Here is a 19914-nt window from a genome sequence, read left to right on the forward strand (position 1 = left end):
TGGCAAAACCCTGTCTCTATGGAAAACAAAAATTAGCCAAGCATGGTGGTGTGCACCTGTAATCCCAGCTACCCAGGAGGCTGAGGCAGGAGAATCACTTAAACCCTGGAAATTGCAGTGAGTTGAAATCAAGCCACTGCACTCCAGCCTGGGTAACAGAGTGAGACTAGTTCTCAAAAAAAGGAAATAATCTTGGAATGGCCATCTTAGCCTAGAACTCATCATATTTAATATATGTTAATCAACTACCTTGACTGCCTGAGCACTGATAAAAATAAGACTATTTTAAAGGGGAACAAAGAAAACTAGAGAAACCGTATTTTGGAGAGCCTACACTGGCCCAGTATTTGGATCTAAGCAAATTTCTAAATCTTGCAGATGCTGCTCCATCTCCGGCACATGTGCTCATGAAGGAAACAAAACCCTCAGTTTGCCTTTACAGTGAATTGCCCTCATCTATGACTTTCCTCTGATTGAATACAGTTTACTGTTCTAGTCTCTCAAATTAAAGAAGCATGGCCTTTCAGAGCTTTCCTTTCAAAAAGGAATAAAAGGAAGTCACCCATTCCTTCTTCCACCCTTGGAAGTCCTCAAGCCAATGGACAGACTGACGCCAAGGGGCACTCACGCAGGCATTCACTGGCACTTTCTGCAGTTGCCCTCCTCCACGGCCGGTCATTGAAGAAAGGAAGACACTTTTCACAGTCTACTCCATATGTGTTATGTTTGCAATTACACACCAGCTTATCAAATTCATTTTTCATACACTCACTTGCGTGTCCATTACATTTACATCTGGGGAGAGAAGAGACACTCCAAAAAATGGAACGGCTGCAAAATCCCAAAAATGCACACAAAAAAACTAAGTACACAGAGAACTAAAAACAACCTATGAATGCTTTTGAGTTTTACCATTCAAAAGTGTAAACTGAGGAACTGAGAAAGGTTAAGTAATGGCTGTCTGAATTTTCAAGGATGAAAAAAAATTAAACAAGGTAGCTTTACTTAGCAGGGGTGGGGATTAACCAGACATGAAAACAAAGTCCATAACAATTTCTGAGGATATCTGTAGGATCTATTCCTGAAGTCAAACCTGTGGGTCAAGAACAGCAGAGTGTAGTGGTTCAGAAAAGCATAAACTCTGAAGCCAGGCTGGCTGGGTTTGAAACCCTCCCCTGTCACTTACAAGTGTAACTTAACTTCTGTACCTCACCTGTAAAACAGGGATGATGATAATGCCTATTTCATAAGGTTATTGGGAAGATCAAGGAGTGCTTTATTTACACGCTCAGGATTGCACAAGCACAAAATAAGTCGAACATCAGCAATTATCTGCCATAATGATTTTAAAGTATTCCGACCTAAATGTGGTGAGACACATTAGATAACTCACCACCAGATGGATGTCTGGTAGTCAGACTAGTATCTCCCAGGCTGTCTGGAGCAAGAATCCCTGAAGGAACCCCTAGATGCAAGTATGATAATAAATTAAGGACTCATGGAAATTCCCATGAATACTAATGTGCACCGTGGAATAGTAATGTTGCTCTCATCTTCTCTCAAGCTCTTATCCTTGACTGCTACACAAACTTTGATGCCCCCATGACACGAAATTTTACATATCTATAACCAAACTCATCAGTTTAGCTCATCTTCATTTTATTAATGGCATCACCATTCTCCTGATCGCTAAACCTTAAAAGCACCTTTGACTAAAGTCCTGGTAATTTTTCCTTCACAATAAAATGCACATATATGTTCCTTTCTATTCTGTTGCCACCAGCCTAATGTTATGTATTTGTTGCCTAACCCAGCATCGTATCAGGAATATGAATTCCCTCAATTGTACACTACTTTTACCCTCTTTGCACATTAATCCTCCTGGCCCACCGTTTTCTTATCACAGCCCTACTCCAAAAATTCTGCCTGGCTTCTCATTGGTTACAGGTCCTATCAACTTTCACTAAGCACCAATCTCATACCTGGAACAATGTAAGCAAAAGTAAGTTTTCTGCTCTTAGGATATCATGGTCTAATACAGAGAAGGTAAGTCCAAGATTCTTCACCGGCTGTTTAAGTTCGGTCTCTGGCTACCAAACTATCTTTCTAGTTTACAACTCTACAAATTCATAAGAGATTTTCCTTCAGTTAAATGGGTTTATACTCTACCATCTCTAAACTTCTGCTCATGACATGTCCATCCCCTTGTATCGAACCCAGGCATTCTCTCCTTCCTTATCCAAAGCCTTCAAGACCCAGCTCAGATGCCATCTGCTTCCCTAGCCTGGCAGTTTTGGATCATTCTTGATATGTGGCATCTTTTCTACTGCTGCTTTATCTATTTTTTAAAGACAGGTGACTGCCAGTATTTTAGTTTTCACATATTCATACACTGCATATCCTGTTCATTTGTAAGATCCAAGAAGGTGAGGACTTCTCAGTAGGATAAGGTGAGTCTTACCCTTCCTCAGGTGCTTCACAGTGCCTTTGCACTTAAATTGTCACTAAGAATTCACTAAGTGTGTTGATTTGACAAGGTTTTGCTTAGTTCCCAGAACAACGAGAAGATCTGACAGTGAAAATATCCTAGGCTGCTGTTTGTCTTTCAGTCAGTTAAGCATTATCACATAAGAAGGAATGCCACTCCTATTCTTGGTAGAAAAAACATCTAGCAACGGTACTAACATGGTTGTAAACAAGTTGCTAGATTCACCTCTATGCCAAAGCTCCAATGCTTTCAAGACTAATTTAATACTTTACTTACCTGCCACCCACAGCAAAATCAGAGATCGCATAATAATAGGACTTGAGAACTTTGGGATCGTTAAACACTTCATCTCCAAAAGTGTTCAGGCGATTAAGAGTTACTCTGATGTCAGTGGCAGTTACCCATTCCTGTCAGGAAGCAAAAACAGAAACATAAAAGAGAAGTGGAGGGCCTGAAAATGTGATCTAAATGTGACAAAGTGTTCTAAATCGCTAACTTATCATTTAACTTATGTCCTCTTCTGGCACTAACTCTTATTGTAATACTCAATGACTTCTATAATTTTCTAATAGTTTTCTCCTTTCTGACTCTTCCCTTCTTTGATTTGTTACTTTACCACTCAGAGTCTCAAAAAGCAAGGAGGATAACTAATTTCTTTGCAAGGCTGCTGAGAGGCTTAAATAAAATATAATGTGCAGCATACATTAGGGACTCAATACACATGTCCCTTCCCTCCATCCTGCATCTGCAACCCAAATCCAGTCGGGGGGAACAGCTCAGAGCTCATGGGGCACTGCACTTGGATCACAGATGCTGCTCATTGCCTGTGCCTGCCCATTTTGTAGCATCTATTTCTCCCTGCCAACCCAATCCCCAATACTGACAGATCTGGGGGAGATGCCCAAGTACTTGCTAATAAATTATTACCTCGGCTTAAACCAGTTGGATGTTGTGTTTGTCTTGTCCCTCCCCACAATATCACCTTCTCTCTGAGGCCCTCCCTGGCCACTCATCTAACATTGCTACCCCTCCCCAACTCCCTATTTTCCACTCTTACTTTATTTACATTGTCTTTTTCCACACACACCCTCCCCTTCCCACCGTACTGTAAGTGCCATGAGGGTAGGAAATTTTTGTTTTGTTCACTGCGATTTCCCTAGCATGCAGTAGGTATGCAAACTATTATTTGGTAAGTGAATGAATGAATTTGAAAAAACCACAACTGATCAAGTTGGTAGGTGTACCGTAATGGCAGAAGACAAGAAGGGGAGCTATACAGTTTTTCCCTGGGTTTTATGAGATCTAAGTCCTTACTTGGAGCTAATTTTAGGCAGATGTTTACATGTGTGGTAGAATGCTATACTAATGGTCCCAGTGAATCATGTTTGCTAGGGCCCACACCCAGTACAGTCTCTTTCTATGCTGACTCTAGGTTTGGGTGTGTGACTGTTTTTGGCAGAGGGTACACCAGAAAATGTGACATAAGCAGAGGCTTGATAAGTACTTGTGCACAGGGACTCACCCTCCCAGATCACTTCCACTGTGGTGTAACGCCCAGTCTAGCCTCCTGATGACAAAGGACCACAGGGAGACAGAGACCCAGGCTGCAGCTAACCTGCCAGGTGAGTGACCCATGCTAACAAAGAATCATGAGAAATAACAAATCACAGTTATCTAAAACCATTAGGTTTTGGGGTGGTGTATTACATATAACCACTCAAAGATAGCATTTCCATTTTAAGTTTTAGCTAGGGACTGCACAACAAAATCACCTTTGGAGACATAACAAACATGTGCAGAGGTACAGACGTCTATGTTTTCAGAAGGCTCCAGGTGAGTCTGGGAGGCACACCCCTGATTTGGAACCACTGCCTTAAGCCACACCAAATACCTGGCATATAAAACAACACGGAGAGCTCATAAAAGCTAATCTCCGCGAAGCCTTCAAGCATAATTAGAAAGGAGAAGAGACGATGATTTCACCATATCCAAACTTGGAACTCCAATAACAACTCCTACTCACGGCCACAACGGTAGGAATCTTTCAGTGGTCTGTAATGTAAATAGCTAAACGTATCTCTGTTTAATGCTTATTATGTCTTCTACAGGCTTCATCCTTATCACAGCTCTCTTTGAATAAAAGCTTCTCAAAAAGCTAAGCCATTTTTCTTCCTAATGGGCATCTTTAAAGAACAGACCCTGGAGCTCGACCTTGAATTTGGGGCAAGTTATATCCTTTCTGGGCCTCTGATTCCTCATCTATAAAATGGAGACAATAAAAGTATCTACCTTACAGAGTTACTGTGAAGGTTAACTGAGCTGAAAAATTAAAGGGCTTAGAACAGTGCTTGTCACATTATAGTACACCACAGTAAGTGCTTTAGTAAGTGTACATTATTATCGTAAATCAATGTATGTATAGTAATACTTACAACATAGTGAAACTAGGAAGGGTTTCCTTCCCCATCTGGGAGATTTCAGGTTCTTCAGGGAGGTTCAGGGAGCAATGAGGAGAGGGAGAGAGGCAGGAGTTCTCTCTCCTCATTGTCAGATCAGCTAAAAGTCAAATTAGCTCAACCTCCTTGGCAACTGGATATCAGAGCCAGAGCTCTTACATCCAGAGACACACAATTAATGTTACTGCCTAATAAAACTGACTGACCACGTCTATGCAGATACCCATGACATTTTTTTTAATGCCAGGTCATAATTCATAACATTTTTACCACACGTAGTCTCATTACCACATGTAGTCTCTGTAGTTTCTATGGCATAATGCACAACAAACATCACAATTCCTACAATTGGGGTAATGATTCAAGACAGGCTGACCAGGTGTACAGTTACCAAAGATGCCAGAAAACCACAGTTACAACTTTGTATCACTGCATTTTCCTACTGACTCCACTGTTCTTTCTATTGTTGCCTCATCAGGACAGGAAAATGCAATAATTTGCTGTAGGAAAGGAAGAAGTCCGGCAAATATTTGCTAGCTAATCAACTTAAAGAGTATTTGTGGGTCACGTTTCCCCTGGGCATTCAGTCTTCTGCTTTTTCTTTTCTTCTTTTTCTTTTTTTTTTTTTTGAGATGGAGTCTCACTCTGTTGCCCAGACTGGAGTGCAGTGGCATGATCTCTGCTCACTGCAACCTCCACCTCCCGGGCTCAAGCAATTCTCCTGCCTCAGCCTCCAGAGCAGCTGGGATTACTGGTGCCTGCCACCGTGCCTGACTAACTTTTTTTTTTTTTTTATTTGTAGTAGAGACAGGGTTTCATCATGTTGGCTAGGCTGGTTTCGAACGCCTAACCTCAAGTGATCCACCTGCCTCGGCCTCCCAAAGTGCTGATTACAGGTATGAGCCACCACGCCCGGCCCTGCTTTTTCATCTATCAAAATCAGCTATTCTCTCTGCCATTGATTTTAAACACAACTTATATCCATTGCAAGAAACACTTTTTTGCAAGGCCTTGGCAAGCACACTCACTACTCACCATAACCTCAGAATTTACCAAGAGCTTTCATGTTCATGCTCTCCCAGCAACGTACAGAAATACAATGGAAGAGGGGGGCAATTGGACCCCCAGAAAAATATATTCTTATGTCACTGTCCAAAACCAATCAAATTAGAAAGAGAGCCCTTGAACACAACAATGGATTCCACATAGAAAGAACAAGAAGATACAAAAGTAGAAACCCCAGAAAAACAGGGTATTTCCTATTTAAAAATCACAATCGCTTTTCATATAATGTACACAGCATTCGAAAGCCTATTATTAGTCTTTCTTATTTCAGTCAACTGATATAGGCTGTCCCCATGTGGTTGCTGACTTCAGCCACATGACAGCAGCATCTCCAATTCTGTGTTAAGGTGCTGAGTACGGCATGCGGCTCACCAGCTTTTCCATAATCAAACAGCCAGGACATATGAAAAGTTCGCAGAAATCTGAGCAACACATAAGAATTCCATATTACGGTGTATAAGGAATACGCATGTAGAATTCATGAGAAAAAAATCTTTCTCAAACAGGGTTTAGTTTCTATCAGGATGTTTAAGTACAATGCCATGGGTACCTAAATGCTAACACCCATCCTTTGAGGTGATGAGGAGTTTCTTTAATGATCAGCAATGGTGCCAGACAAACCTAATCAAAATTTTCTTGTGTAAAAATGAAAGAAGATGGCATTCTCAAATATCTTGCTTCAACTGTTTCCCTTTGCTAATTAAAAAAAAAAAAAATACTTTTATTTTGTCAAATCAAAAAAGATCCAAGAAAACTGGGTTATTAGGTCAAATGTTCTCTTCAAAAGGTCAGAAGGAAACTGTTTCCACCTCAGGTACAGAGATTAAAGTTAAAATTGTTTGACTTTTTAAAAAAATGTGTAAAGTTTACATCCCAGAATAGACCTTGCAAGGGCATAAGAACAAACATCAACCAGGCAGCAGGAACAAAACTACTTCCCTTCACTTATTCATAGCACACAGAGAGCAGAATAAAATCCAGCTGTCTGTGTTGCTGAAGAAGTCTACTCTGACCCTGTACCTCAGAGATGGGGCCACAGGCCCTGCTACAATAATCTTTCCTGTATCTTGCATGTTGTAAAACTAGCTGGCTTCAAGCCAACCTGGGAGAACTTACCTGCAGCACAGGGCTATTGTCAAAGTTATAGGCACTGGGCCTTCCTTCCAGGGTAGAAAAGGCCACGTTGCCCCCGGTGAGGGGAGAAATGTCACTGAACTCATCAGTACACAAGGCCTGCTGCTCGTCCCCTCCTGTCCTGATGAAGCCGCGGTTTGCCTTCAAGTAGGTGTTCTCGCAGGAACCACTGTAGTACTGGTAAGGAATCCAGGGCCCGTCTTCCCGCGTGCGCTTGTAAATGGCAAAGCTCTCTGGGCGGCTGGTGTGGAACTTGAGACGCACATAGGTGATGTCAAAAGCTTTCCCTGTGGGACAAACACATCAAAGGTCGTAAGTCATATGTATGAAGCAAAAAAAATCCCCTCTATTCCCACCTAAGTTTGGAACTTGACAAAAGATACAAATCACCTTATACACATTAAATTAAGAAGACATCAGATATTTAACAAACAGCATATTAGTTGTGTCCAACAGCTATTCTAAAACAGGAAACTACCTATTTTCCCATAAAATGACAAATTACAGTTGGGTCCGTAAGTGGGCTCATAAAGGCCTGTTCGTGACATGCATTGTGGAAATTTTAAGTGCAATGAAATCTGGCGGCATATGTTAGTACTGTACTTATACTATTAATTAAAACTAAAATGGAATAAAAAGCACATTTATTCTTAATGCTGGTACTTCAGCAAAAGCTTAAATAAAAGATACAAAAGTAAATATACGCTGACTTTCTAAATGGGTCTCCAGGAACTTCAAGACTTTGGAAAAAACCTCATTCTCTATTAACTGTAGCATCACTTCTGATGCAGGAAGAATATCATCAGCACTATTCTTCTACTTATCTACCAAGTTAAGATACAGACATTTGAAGAAGGGAGAAAGACAGTGTTTGCAAGATGTAGCAGGGAGTAGAATAAGAAAGAGGAAAAAAAATTTCCTTCAGTAGATGAACAATGAAATGGGGGGAAAAAGAGGAGGGAGGGAGGAGGTTTAAAGAGGTTGTTTGAATATGTTCAAAAGAGAATATATGAGAAATGAACTCTGAGCAGAGAGGAAAAGAGAGCGGTCGCTGGGGAAGACAGTTCCCTGCAAAAGCAGAGTATGGTCTTATGGTCAGGATGGCTTGGTTGCCAGCCAGTATAAGCTTTCACATGAGTAAAAGAAATAATCACCATTCAGCCACACATTGGGTCTTGCTATCTCTAACAATATCTGTACTTTCCTACTTCTGTGTTATAGTGAAGATCACAGTTTGGTCAACAAGCATTTGTTGGGCACTACTCTGTGCTTGGCTCTGTGCTACATAAATCGAGGGAGAGAATTGTTAGACACAGGGATCCTTGTACTCAAGGAGCTTACAGTTTTTTCTCCCTAAGCCAATTAACTCAAGAACCATCCTAACCCTTTCCTACAAAACCCACAGAACAGCAACTTCTGTGCTCTCAGAAGTGTTGAGAAGAGACTTCTGCCACTCTCAGTTCCTCATACCCACTAGTCCCTGAGACAAGAAGCGATTCCTCATGTGTGGCCTGGACTCTGCTTTGTCTCTCTCTGGCTGCTGGCCGGAGTTCCCCTCTCTCCCCTCCTGCACTCAGTGCAATACAGTGGGGTTCTGCCTCGATGTGGGGCGCAGCCTGCTGCTGTCCTGCTGCTGGATCTGGGACTACGTGGATGAGGTCAATTCAGGGAGGAAAAGAGCAGAAAGTCCATGCAAGCTATGTGTCCAGGCCACATTCTTCAACTGAGCGTTCACGATAATAAAACTGATAGGATGAGCCATATCTGACTATTTCTCAACTGGCCCAGATCTTAGAAGAGGTTGGATTAACTGTCCCCCACATACATGAGACATACTTGGCACACACACGAGCTTCAACACAAAGTCATGTGGCATGACGGAAAGAACACAGGACTGGTCATTTTGAGACCTGAGTTCAGGTCCTAACTCCCTCCTTTACTAACCATATGATTTCTGCTCTGCCATTTTCTCTTTGTAAAAATGATGATAATCCCTGCCCTACCTACTTCGAAAGCTGTTGGAAGGTCAAACTAAGATCTACACATACTTGACTATTGTAAAACTATATACCAATATACGGCATTACAACAATAGGGTTTATAAAGAAAATTCCTGAACTAGGATTCTGAATATGTTCACACAAAAGGACCTGACTGTTCCTGGTACAGTACAAATATGAATATTCTACCTAGGATGCAGGCATTTTGCCTAGATTCAGGTCACACAAATACAGTTTACATATCTCCTGTTAAAAGAATGCAAATTTTACCTGCATCTCTTCATTGTGTCAAAAATGTCAAGATGTCACCTTTGAATAAGGGCGAGGTTATAGTACAGTTATCTGTGGCATTCCAGAGACTATCTAAGACATTCCAAAATGGTTAAATAATATGGTTTTACTCATGAGTAGGTGGCCTGGACTGTTCAAAGGCTCACTCACTGGTCTGTGGATTACAGATTATCCTTGCTTCTCTATGTTCTCTCTAGCTTTCTGATATCTCATTGTTCTTTAGCAGCCCAAGGACAGAAGGTAAAATAAATCAAGCCATCCTACGTTTCAATCAACATCTGTACTACAGAGCCACACTCTGAAAGAATCAGGCAAATGTCTATTGCTGCAGCCACAGACACAGAGCCATAAGTAGCAAAATGTCCAGAAAGCAATTACACTAGCATTAAACTCGGATGCAGTCTACTTACAGGTGCTGGCCTGGCCTTGCTGGCATTCAGCTTCATTTGCAGGGTCACCTTTTTCATGCCAACCTACAGCCACAGCTGGAAATAAGGGAGCTCTGTGGCAGTCTGTATGGAGGTTCACATACCTCCATGACACGAGAGCCATGTGCACTGCCCTCAGTTGCAGTCAGCCCCACAGTGCATAAGGATAACTACAATTTACAAATCATCATGAGGCAATTCCATGACAGGGGAAGTGCATCATGTTTGGAAAGCATGGAGAAGGTCACCTAACCCAGATCTGTGAGTTCAAGAAATGCTTCCTAGAGGAAGTAGTATCTAAGTCCAAGACATGAGGAATGCTTAGAATGAGCTAACCAAACAGGCATCCATAGTCCAGGCATGTATGAAATGCCATGTATGAAAGCCCAGAGAACACAGAGGAGTGCTCACTGGAGGAATTAGAGTTGTCTAGGGTAGCTAGAACTAGAGAAGTGGCTGGAGATGAGGCAAACAAGAAGCAGAGTACACCAGGCTACAGTCATGTTAAGGAGCACCTTGAGCTTAAGCGCAATGGCCAGCCACTGCAGGCTTTAAACCAGGAAATACATGATCAGGTTTGATTTTTAGGAAGATTAGCATGGAGATTAGGCTGGAAAGGACAGGAATGAAGACAGGGAGGTCGAGAAGATGTGGCAATAATCAGGAGAGACAAAAAAGGCTGAACTATGACTGGGAACAGAGGAATGGAGAGAAATGAATGGATCTGAGTGAGGTGTAGGAAGCCGTTATCACTAGTAACTTGGTAACTGACGCACTGCAAGGGTGACTGGGAGCTGCTCTCAAAGTGTCCTCTACTTGTACCTGTTAGTACCCTGTTTCATTGTCAAAGCTGCTTTTTCCCATTCCATGAGTGGGAGGATTAAGAATAACATTCAGTTTTCTAGTTTAAAACGAACCAGGTGGAGGGTAGTACCATTCACCAAAATAGAGAACAGAGGAGGGTGTGCAGGAGTGGAGGTGGTGGCAGGGGCAAGGTGCGAAGATGAATTCAGTTTCAGATATGCTAGTTTTGAGATGCCTGCAAGTCATCTAGACGAGGAAATGTCTGTAGGGAGCTGGATGTGAGCAGTCTGAAGGGCCAAGAGAGATGTGTGAGTTAGAAGGAGAGTCTTGGGACTCACTATGTAGATGGACACTGGAGACTTGAGTACAGATGAAGCCCATGGGGCAAGACTGTTGCGTGAGAGCCTGACTTCTGAGACCACCCTGAGGAGCACAAACATTCACAGCACACACAGCGGGAGATGACAGTAGGCTATAAAGGGGCAGCCAGCAGGAGGAGGGCAAGTAGAGAATAAAAATGTCACAGAAGCCCAGGAAAGGGGCTTTTCAGGAGGGAGGAGTCAACGGGGTTCAAATCTGCTAGGAGAGTGCTAGGTAAGATAATGACTAAGAAGTGTCCATCAGCTTCAAGTCACAGAGGTCATGGCTGCACCAAAAGCAGTTCCAGGGGCAGGATGGCAATGGTTGGAATTGACAATAGGCCGGGTATGGTGGCTCATGCCTGGAATTCCAGCATTTTGGGAGGCTGAGGCAGGCAGATCACTTGAGATCAGGAGTTCAAGATTAGCCTGGCCAACATGGTGAAACCCCATCTCTACTAAAAATACAAAAAATTAGCCAGGTGTGGTGATACATGCCTGTAATCCCAGCTATTCAGAAGGCTGAGATGGGAGAATCGCTGGAACCCAGGAGGCGGAGGTTGCAGTGAGCCAAGATTGTGCCACTGTACTCCAGCCTAGGTGACAGAGTGAGACTGTTTAAAAAAAAAAAAAAAAAAAAAAAGAATTGAGAATGGACAGCAGGCAGGCACAGTGAGTGCAGTTAGTCTACCACTACCATGTGGTCTAGCTAAAGAAGAGGAAAATGGGAGAATGAGGGGAAGATGATATTTAGAAGAGTTACAGGGCCAAGGGAAGACTTGACTTTTCTTTCTTTTTTTTTTTTTTCTGATAGTAGAGATGAACGTGTATTAAATGCTATTGTACTTGAGTCAGCAGAGAGGGAAAGGTGAAAAATACAAGTTGGAAAACAAGAATGGGATTCCGTGTTTGTTGGGAGATTGGTTCTCTGCAGAGGGAAACCTGCCTCTCTGCTCTCTGTCTGGATGCACATGCAAAGTGACTCTGTAGGTTTTAAGGGACAGAAGATGAAATTTGAGTTTTACTGATGACTTTTTCTGTGTGCTGAAAGTCAAGGATACCTGCTAAAGACTGATGGCAAAGCCAGGGAGTAATGTTGGCTGGGGAATATCTGAAGAGTATAGAAACGCTGTAATAGCCACTGTAAAGACCAGCAATGACAGCTGCTGACTAGAAAAAGGAAGGCTTGCTAGGCAGAGACCAGGCAGCTGAGAAGAGAACAGGAGGCCATGCCTTTGTATGGACATCTAAGTGGAGGTGTGATTTCTACTGCACCATTCAGCATCCCCTCCACCAATGTAACAGAAGGACAACAAGTCTAGGGGACTAAAGTTGCTTCAAGGGATTTGGGATCCAGTCTGGATAAATAAGAAAGCAAATACAGAAAATGGAATAGAGGGATCAAGGTGGAAGGTATGTGTGTTATCAGGAATTAACTATAACCAGAACTGGAACAATAAAGGGCTTTTTATTCAGTTAAACAGCTCCACCTGAGGGTTACCATGTCCTCTCTGTCACCATACTTCCCTTACTCTGTCCATCCTACTTATTTCACAATTGACAAATAAGATCCAGTTAACGGACAGATGAACAGAAAACAGGACCAGGTCTTCTTCTTTTTTTTTTTTTTTTTCTCAAATGGAGTCTGGCTCTGTCACTCAGGCTGGAGTGCAGTGGCGCAATCTTGGCTCACTGTAACCTCTGCCTCCCTGGTTCAAGCAATTCTTCTGCCTCAGCCTCCTGACCAGCTGGGATCACAGGTGCACACCACCATGCCCATCTAATCTTTGTATTTTTTATTAGAGACGAGGGTTTTACCATGTGGGTCAGGCTGGTCTTGAACTCCTGACCTGTGATCTGCCCACCTTGGCCTCCCAAAGTGCTGGGATTACAGGTGTGAGCCACCGCGCCCGGCCAGGACCAGGTCTTCTAATTTCCAGTCCAATGATGTTACTAGATTATCATCATGCTGTGAGACCAAGTGAAAGTAGACAGTATGACTTTAAGGTAAAATAGCCAAGCCAAACGATTAAGGAAAACAGTTAAGTGCATTTCTGGAGGTATTCCAGCAACTATTCAACCAGAACATCTTCCACTCCTTACCTCACATTCATGCACACGAAGACGAACCATGGATTATACACACTACCAGGAAAATGTTTAGCTTCTGAGTACTCTACCGTCCCTCTCCCTCCCCCGCCATATCCCTTCCATAAACAAAAAACTCAAGGGCAGATGTTTAGAATGAAGCACACAAAATTAACCAATACTTCCTGCTCTGGGTCCTACAGTTCATGTTGGCTGAGGGAATGAAAGGAGGGGAGCAGGCTGCCTCAACAATGAGAATCCAGCCTTTGTTCACACAGGATCAAGCCAAGGAATTCTGCTTAAGCCTCCTACGTGGTGAAGTATTTCTAATCTCTCTGAGTAGGGGAGAAACTCTTCTTGTCTTAGAATTGGATTCAAGTACTGACTGCTGGGGAACATAAATGCTTCTCTGTTATGTGCTGCTCAGAAAAATTCCTTAAGGATCTTGTGAAACAGCCTCCTTTGGAGTTTAGTAATGAATGACAATGGCCATACAGAATTTTACAAAATTGCAAAATGCACTTCCACAGCTTGAATTAGAAAAAGAAAACTAGTTCATTCTAAAGTATCAAATTAGGAGTCACTGGTTCCCTACTGTTCTTATGTGTTAACTCTTTGGAAGTCAGAAAATGAATGCTCTCCTTGAAGCCAGACTTGATCTTAGGAATATAACACTTTAATAAAGTTGTAGCACAAAGTCAATTAGAGATGGGGTGTGTTTAGGCTACTAAATGGGATTCTCCAAACAGTTAACACAAACAGTAGTCACAGAAAGCAACTATTTGAAAACGTTTCCAATCTTGTTAGCAAAACTGCTGGCTGAAATAAGAGTTCCCAGGACAACATATCCAGCTGCACACCAGCTGTTACTGTTCCACCTCAGAGGATGGATCGCACAAATAGGGCCTCACCAATTAAGACGACCCAAGGCCAAGTTAATACTGACTGTGGGATTCTGAAGCAGACATGGGCAGGCGATTGGAAAGCACTACAGAACAACTAAGCACTTTCGGAATATAACAAGATGATCTGGTACAATGCAGTCACTCCAGCTACGGAAAAATCCAGTCCTGTTGAAGGGCTAGTTTCTATTGATTAAAACTCATCTTCGAAATGGTTTGTTTTTAAAAACTTATTATCCTGTTCCTTTCCCCTAAATTTCTGTACTCCCTTTTCATGGTCTCCCTCTTGTCAACCAGCCAAATGCCAACCGTGCAAGTGGACAAGCTCTTAGAAAGTATATTTAGATCAGCACAACTTACAAATGGGGACAAGTAACCTTACAGCTTTGTATAAAATAGCAATTCCTAACTAAATCTATGACAACAAATGCAATGGAAATTACAATTTGAGAAAGCATCCCTTTTAAATGAATGAACAAAGAGCTTCAATAGTCATGTTTTCTGAGTACAGGCAATAAGCACTTCCTATCACACTTGGGCCACTGTTAATGACGAACAGACACACTAAGATGAGCAGAGATGGAATACGGAAAGTCTCAATTCTACGCTGCCACAATGAAATACAACAAAGCAGCAGGTAAAACAGAAGATATCATTTTAGAACTTTTTAAAGCTAACAGAATTCTATTTATAAAAGCAGTGGTATGATTATCATTATGGAGCTAAGAGGGAAACAAAAGTTTTAAAATAGATGGTATGATTTTGGAGAAGATAAACCCATAATCTCCATGGAAATTAGATTTTTCCATGAAGTATCAAATTTAAAGTTTAAGCCAAAAAAGACAATTCTCTTTCCCTATCACCCTCAAAATATTACTTGGTGCTATGGTTAAATAAGATCATAGCACTAACCTGATGTAGAAGTTCTCAAAAATAAAATCTTTCTGCTTGCATTATCTAATTGCAATGCCCCAAAATGCCATATATACTTCAGTAAACTGAAGGGCCAAAATTGATTTAACTTACATCATAAAACAACCATTACATGAATAGAGAGAGAATTCTTAACTGAACACTAACAAGAATGTCAAGCACCCTTGGAGAATAATTTCAAATAAGTGCAAATCACTGTTAGAGGGTACATTTTCCACTATCAAAACATATGATCAATTCATCCTAATCTGCATATCTTTGCCATTTTATTTGATTTCTCATCAAAAAAGATAAGATTCCCAAGAGAAATTTTAAGCCAAGAACTGGGGAATATGCCTTATTAACCTAAACCCCATGTTTCTGAGACTCAATACCAGACCTAATTCATGATGGTAGACCACAGGCATGAATAAGTCTTTGAGCGGGGCTAAAGGAACAAGGCCAGCATTCACCCCCACTCGTGCAAGCTGAGGCAAAAAATCCACTCACTCTGCTGAACAAAGTTCCCACTACAGGGATTTAACTAACATGAGATTTAACGGAGTCACAAAGAAGGCAACTAAGTTAATTATAACACTAAAGAAACAAAAAAGCAATTAAATATAAGCTACATAAGTAAAATTCATATTTTAGATATATGTAATTGTTAAGATATGAAAAAGACACCATAATTTTATGGGAAGCAATTTCTTATTCTGTGATATTCATATACTATTGAGAGCTGGCTATAGTTTGGCTTTTATCTATAACAGAAGGGTAAAAAAAAATAGTTTTTTTTTTTTTTAAAGTGAGAAAACAATCTAATTAGAAAAACAAGTTCTAATACCTAGTCACAATGGTATAGTAACAGACTAAGGTCAACTCCAATAATCCCACAAAGTCATAAAAAGTTGACCAATAGCGCACTTTTTTATTCAACAACTATTTGCTAAGTAAACTTAAAAGTCCACTGTGACGTGCTATTTCAAATACTCCAATCCTTCATTTTGCTAGAATGCCTTTTATTCTTTAGTTCTATTCCTAGTAAACTTGGTCCCTAATTCCCCTAGATCATGTAGTATCTGCATCTGTCCTCAAAAGAGGAAATAATTACAAATACCATAAAATAGCTTACATAATAAAATGGCTTCCTCAATTTTCACAATTGCTTATTAATTTCTTGCCACAGCCACCCATTAGGTCAAGGTTAACAGTTATGACTGGTCTTGATAATTGCTCAAGTCCAAATTGTTCTATTCATTCAACAAATACTTGCTGAAAACCTACTACGTGCCGGTCCCTGTTCTAGGCACTGGGGCTACACCAGAGAATAACACAAGGTCTCAACCATGTAGAACTTATAGTAAAGTAGGGAGCATGCTTGGGTAAGGGATAAGATTTTAAAATAAAAATAAAAATTCTGTGTGTCAGATAACAGTGAAAAAACAAGTGGGAATAGAAAGTGTGTGGGGAGGCTATTTAATTCAGCATTATCACAGATGGTATCATGACATGGATAATATGATATCTGAGCAGAGCCCTGACGAAGTAAAACTGTGCAACATCTGGGGGAAGAGCATTCCAGGAACAGCAAGTGCAATACCCTGAGGCAGGTGCATGCTGGCAAGTTCCAGGGAGCGGTGAGGAGGCCAGTCGGGCTGAAGCAGCAGCAGCGAGTAAGGTGGAAAGTATCAGGAGATGAGGTGAGAGAAGCTGAGAGAGGGAGGGAATACAATATGGAGAGCTCTGTAGGTCACTGTGAGACTTGGTTTCTACTCTGAATGAGATGAAACCCCACTGGAGAATTTTATACAAAGGAATAACAGGCTCTGACTAGTATTTCAAAAGGATGACTCCGGTTGCTGTACTGACAAAAGACTACAGAGGGGATGATAGAGAAACAAGATGAGTTAGGGGAGTTCTGCAGTAATACAGCTAACAAATAATGGTATTTTGGACATATTACGAGGGTGGAACAAACAAGTTTTACTGATGGACTGGATGTGGGGTAGTAGCTTTGCTTATACAACTGGAAAGATGAAGCAGCCATGGGGGGGATGGAGAGCAAGAAACTGGGAGTTCAGTTTTAGATATAGTAAGTTGAAGATGCCCATGAAACCTCTAAGAGAAAATATCAAGTCAGCAGTTAGGATATACACGTCTGGAGGAAGCCACAGCAGGAGACAGAAATCTGGAAGTCATCAGCATACAATCGGTATTCAAAGCCATGGGATTAGAGGAAGACAACTAGGGAGTGGATATACATAGATTGGAGACAGGTAATAAAAACAATTTTCTAAGTAATTTTTCTCATTTATTTTCTTTTAGGGACAGGGGAAGAGCTCTATCACCCAGGCTGGAGTGCAATGGTACTATCACGGCTCACTGCAAACTTGAATTCCTGGCCGCAAGCAATCCTCCCACTGGATTAGAGTGAGTCTAAGAGAGCCCCTTTTTTCCACAAAGATGCTCACTAAAAAAGCCTTCCCAAAGATTTCCTAAAGAGAAAAGGCATAATATACATTTCCAGGATCACTGTAAGCATCCAGGCTAAAAAGACCTATCCGGTACCCAAACAGTTCAAAACCTACAGGAGCTCCGGAAGGCCTCTTCCCATTTGAGCCAGTCCTGTTCTGTGCCTTGCTGCTAGTAGTTCCCATAATCTGGCCCACAATAAGGTACCATACTGGCTATTAGAATCACCCAGAGAGCTTCTGAAAATACAAACTGTTGAGCCTCATCTCCACAAGTTCCATTCTTGTAGGTTTTGGGTGAGGTCTCAAACTCTGTATTTTTTTTTTTTTTTTTCTTTTTTAAACTTTATGGTCTGTGACACAGCCCTTAGGAGATCCTGAGAACATGTGCCCCCAGACTCTGTATTTTTTAAAGCACCACAGGCAATTTTTATGTACAATTACAATTGAGAAATACTTCCCTACTGTAAACTGTTCTGCATCCTGGTTCTCAGCCTTTAAAGATTCAGGTAACAAAAGGCTTCTGACCCTGGTGTTGCACTGTGGAATGAACTTAAGCTCTCCTGATTTTCACATGTCAGACATTTCAAGGTTGCAATTTATTCCACATATCAACTATAGGCATAAGCAGTAAGCCAGGGTAATAGCAGTCTATCTTCTTTAAGACACACACAGATGTTAAAGTCAACAGGGATACTCACTCCACATCCAAGGAAGTCTGGGGGTGACTGCACCATCTGAACCCAAATTCCCCAACATTTTCCTCCATGCCAATTTCCTCTATCATTTAACTTGCATTCACAAGGCCCTAAATCCTAGGCAAGTAGAAATACACACTTGATTTTTTTAGAAAACCTGTCTACTGCTGAGGATTTCACAGTGGATATATCCTTTATAGGCAGGTATTGGTCAAGACTCCCTATAAACCAAATTCCCTACCCACTGGCATCTGTGCGTCCTTCCTATAATAAAATAACACAGGACCACTAGTAATTCTCAATGGTAAGGGATACAACTGAAAGCAAAGAGTTAATTTCTGCTTCAGTACACTCAAAATGATAAGAAAACACTTTTTCTTCTTTGTCTAGAAGCCTAGACTTGTTTAATCCCAGTCTGTGTCGGGTAATGTTGGCATTTTCAGGGAGGGTGTTACATTCTGTTGGCTACAGACGAGCATAGGAACATTTATTTTTCAGAGAAGAAATTTTAGGTATTTAAAAAATATACATTAAAAGGGGCGCTTAAGTCCAAAGTGCCAGATGTTCATATAGTAATTAGAGAGGGAGAGGAAGAAGGAAGGGGAAGGAAAGGGAGGAGGGAGGGAAAAGATGAGTGAGAGAATGGGGACAAAATAAGATTAAAGAATTATAAAAACACTCTAAAAGTCCCGACTTGATACTCTGGATTTTAAATTATCACACAACATGTACAGCTAAGCTATAGGGCATGCTTTCTTTTCATTTTAGAAATTCTTTGGGTCACTGATCCCGCCTCCTCCCAGACTCAAGCCTTAAGACACACTTCAAGTAGCTTGGAATCTAAGACAGAGGCTGGCAAACCATAGCTGGCAGATCAAATCTAGCCCAACACCTATTTTTGTAAACAAAGCTTTACTGAAATAAAGCTATGCTCATGTGTTTGCACACTGTTTATCACTGCTTTTCTGGCTCCAAGGGCAGGGTTGGGCAATTGCGGAGACCCTGCATGGCCAGCAAAGCCTAAAATATTTACTATATGTCCTTTTACAGAAAGGCTTTGGTGATCCCTGATCTAAGAAATCAAAGAATATAAAAACAAAGATTTCTACTAAAACCTCTTCTACCTCTCTTCTGCAGAGCATACTGTTTTAAAATTTGGTCCAAGGAAGTTTGAATTTTTCCTTTACTGTCATTAAAAAAAAAAAAAAAAAAAAGCAGAAAGAAGTATATTCAGAAATTTTACAAGATTTAATTCAATTACATTTGATATCCCTAGAATTACCTATGATTTCACAGAAAGAAGCACTTTCTTTTCTCGACAAGCAAAAAGATTAGCAGGTAGGGGAGGGGATAGGGATTTGATGCATTTCAAAAAATCAAATCTGTAATAGTATCCTTTAGCTCTTATACAGCTCACAAAAATGAACCAGTGAAGCAGAAAGACAAAGAAAACAACACTCTCGGAAAAAGTGACACCATTTTTCCAGCAGTGTGCTCTCCTATACCTACCCCCACCTTCCCCAGGCAGAAGCGTAATAAGCAGTAGTTGCAGTGAAGGGGGGAAACTGACTACTCAAGTCAAAAGCAATCATAGCTGGAACAGTGGGAAAAATGACATGTTAAAAACTGCAGATAAAGTGGAAAACGCAAGTAGATCTCATTTAGATCTCCACAAGAACCTCCCTCCCTTGTCCTCTGGGTAGGAATTCAGCCCTTCGCACAAGGCCTCCTTGTACTTCTGCTCTTCTGAGCGGATGGACAATTTACATCAAGAAAGTGCCCTGCCAGCTGGCACTCTCTCTACAAGTGACTGAT

The 19914-nt window shown here is 41.3% G+C and overlaps 1 protein-coding gene across 1 annotated transcript in view; it reads right to left on the reverse strand.

The window, feature by feature from the left end:
- LAMC1 (laminin subunit gamma 1) overlaps positions 1–19914 on the reverse strand; it is a 123992-nt gene that overhangs the window by 35243 nt on the left and 68835 nt on the right. The window contains exons 2-4 of the mRNA XM_032291190.1: positions 7126–7430; positions 2765–2895; positions 629–795 (exon numbers count right to left, since the gene is read on the reverse strand). Of these exons, the coding sequence (XP_032147081.1) occupies positions 629–795; positions 2765–2895; positions 7126–7430 (603 nt within the window). The remainder of the gene's footprint in view (positions 1–628; positions 796–2764; positions 2896–7125; positions 7431–19914) is intronic.

This window comes from Sapajus apella, unplaced genomic scaffold, assembly GCF_009761245.1.
Source record: "Sapajus apella isolate SASKATOON/1434 unplaced genomic scaffold, GSC_monkey_1.0 scaffold25, whole genome shotgun sequence".
In the NCBI taxonomy this organism is placed as follows: Eukaryota; Metazoa; Chordata; class Mammalia; order Primates; family Cebidae; genus Sapajus; species Sapajus apella.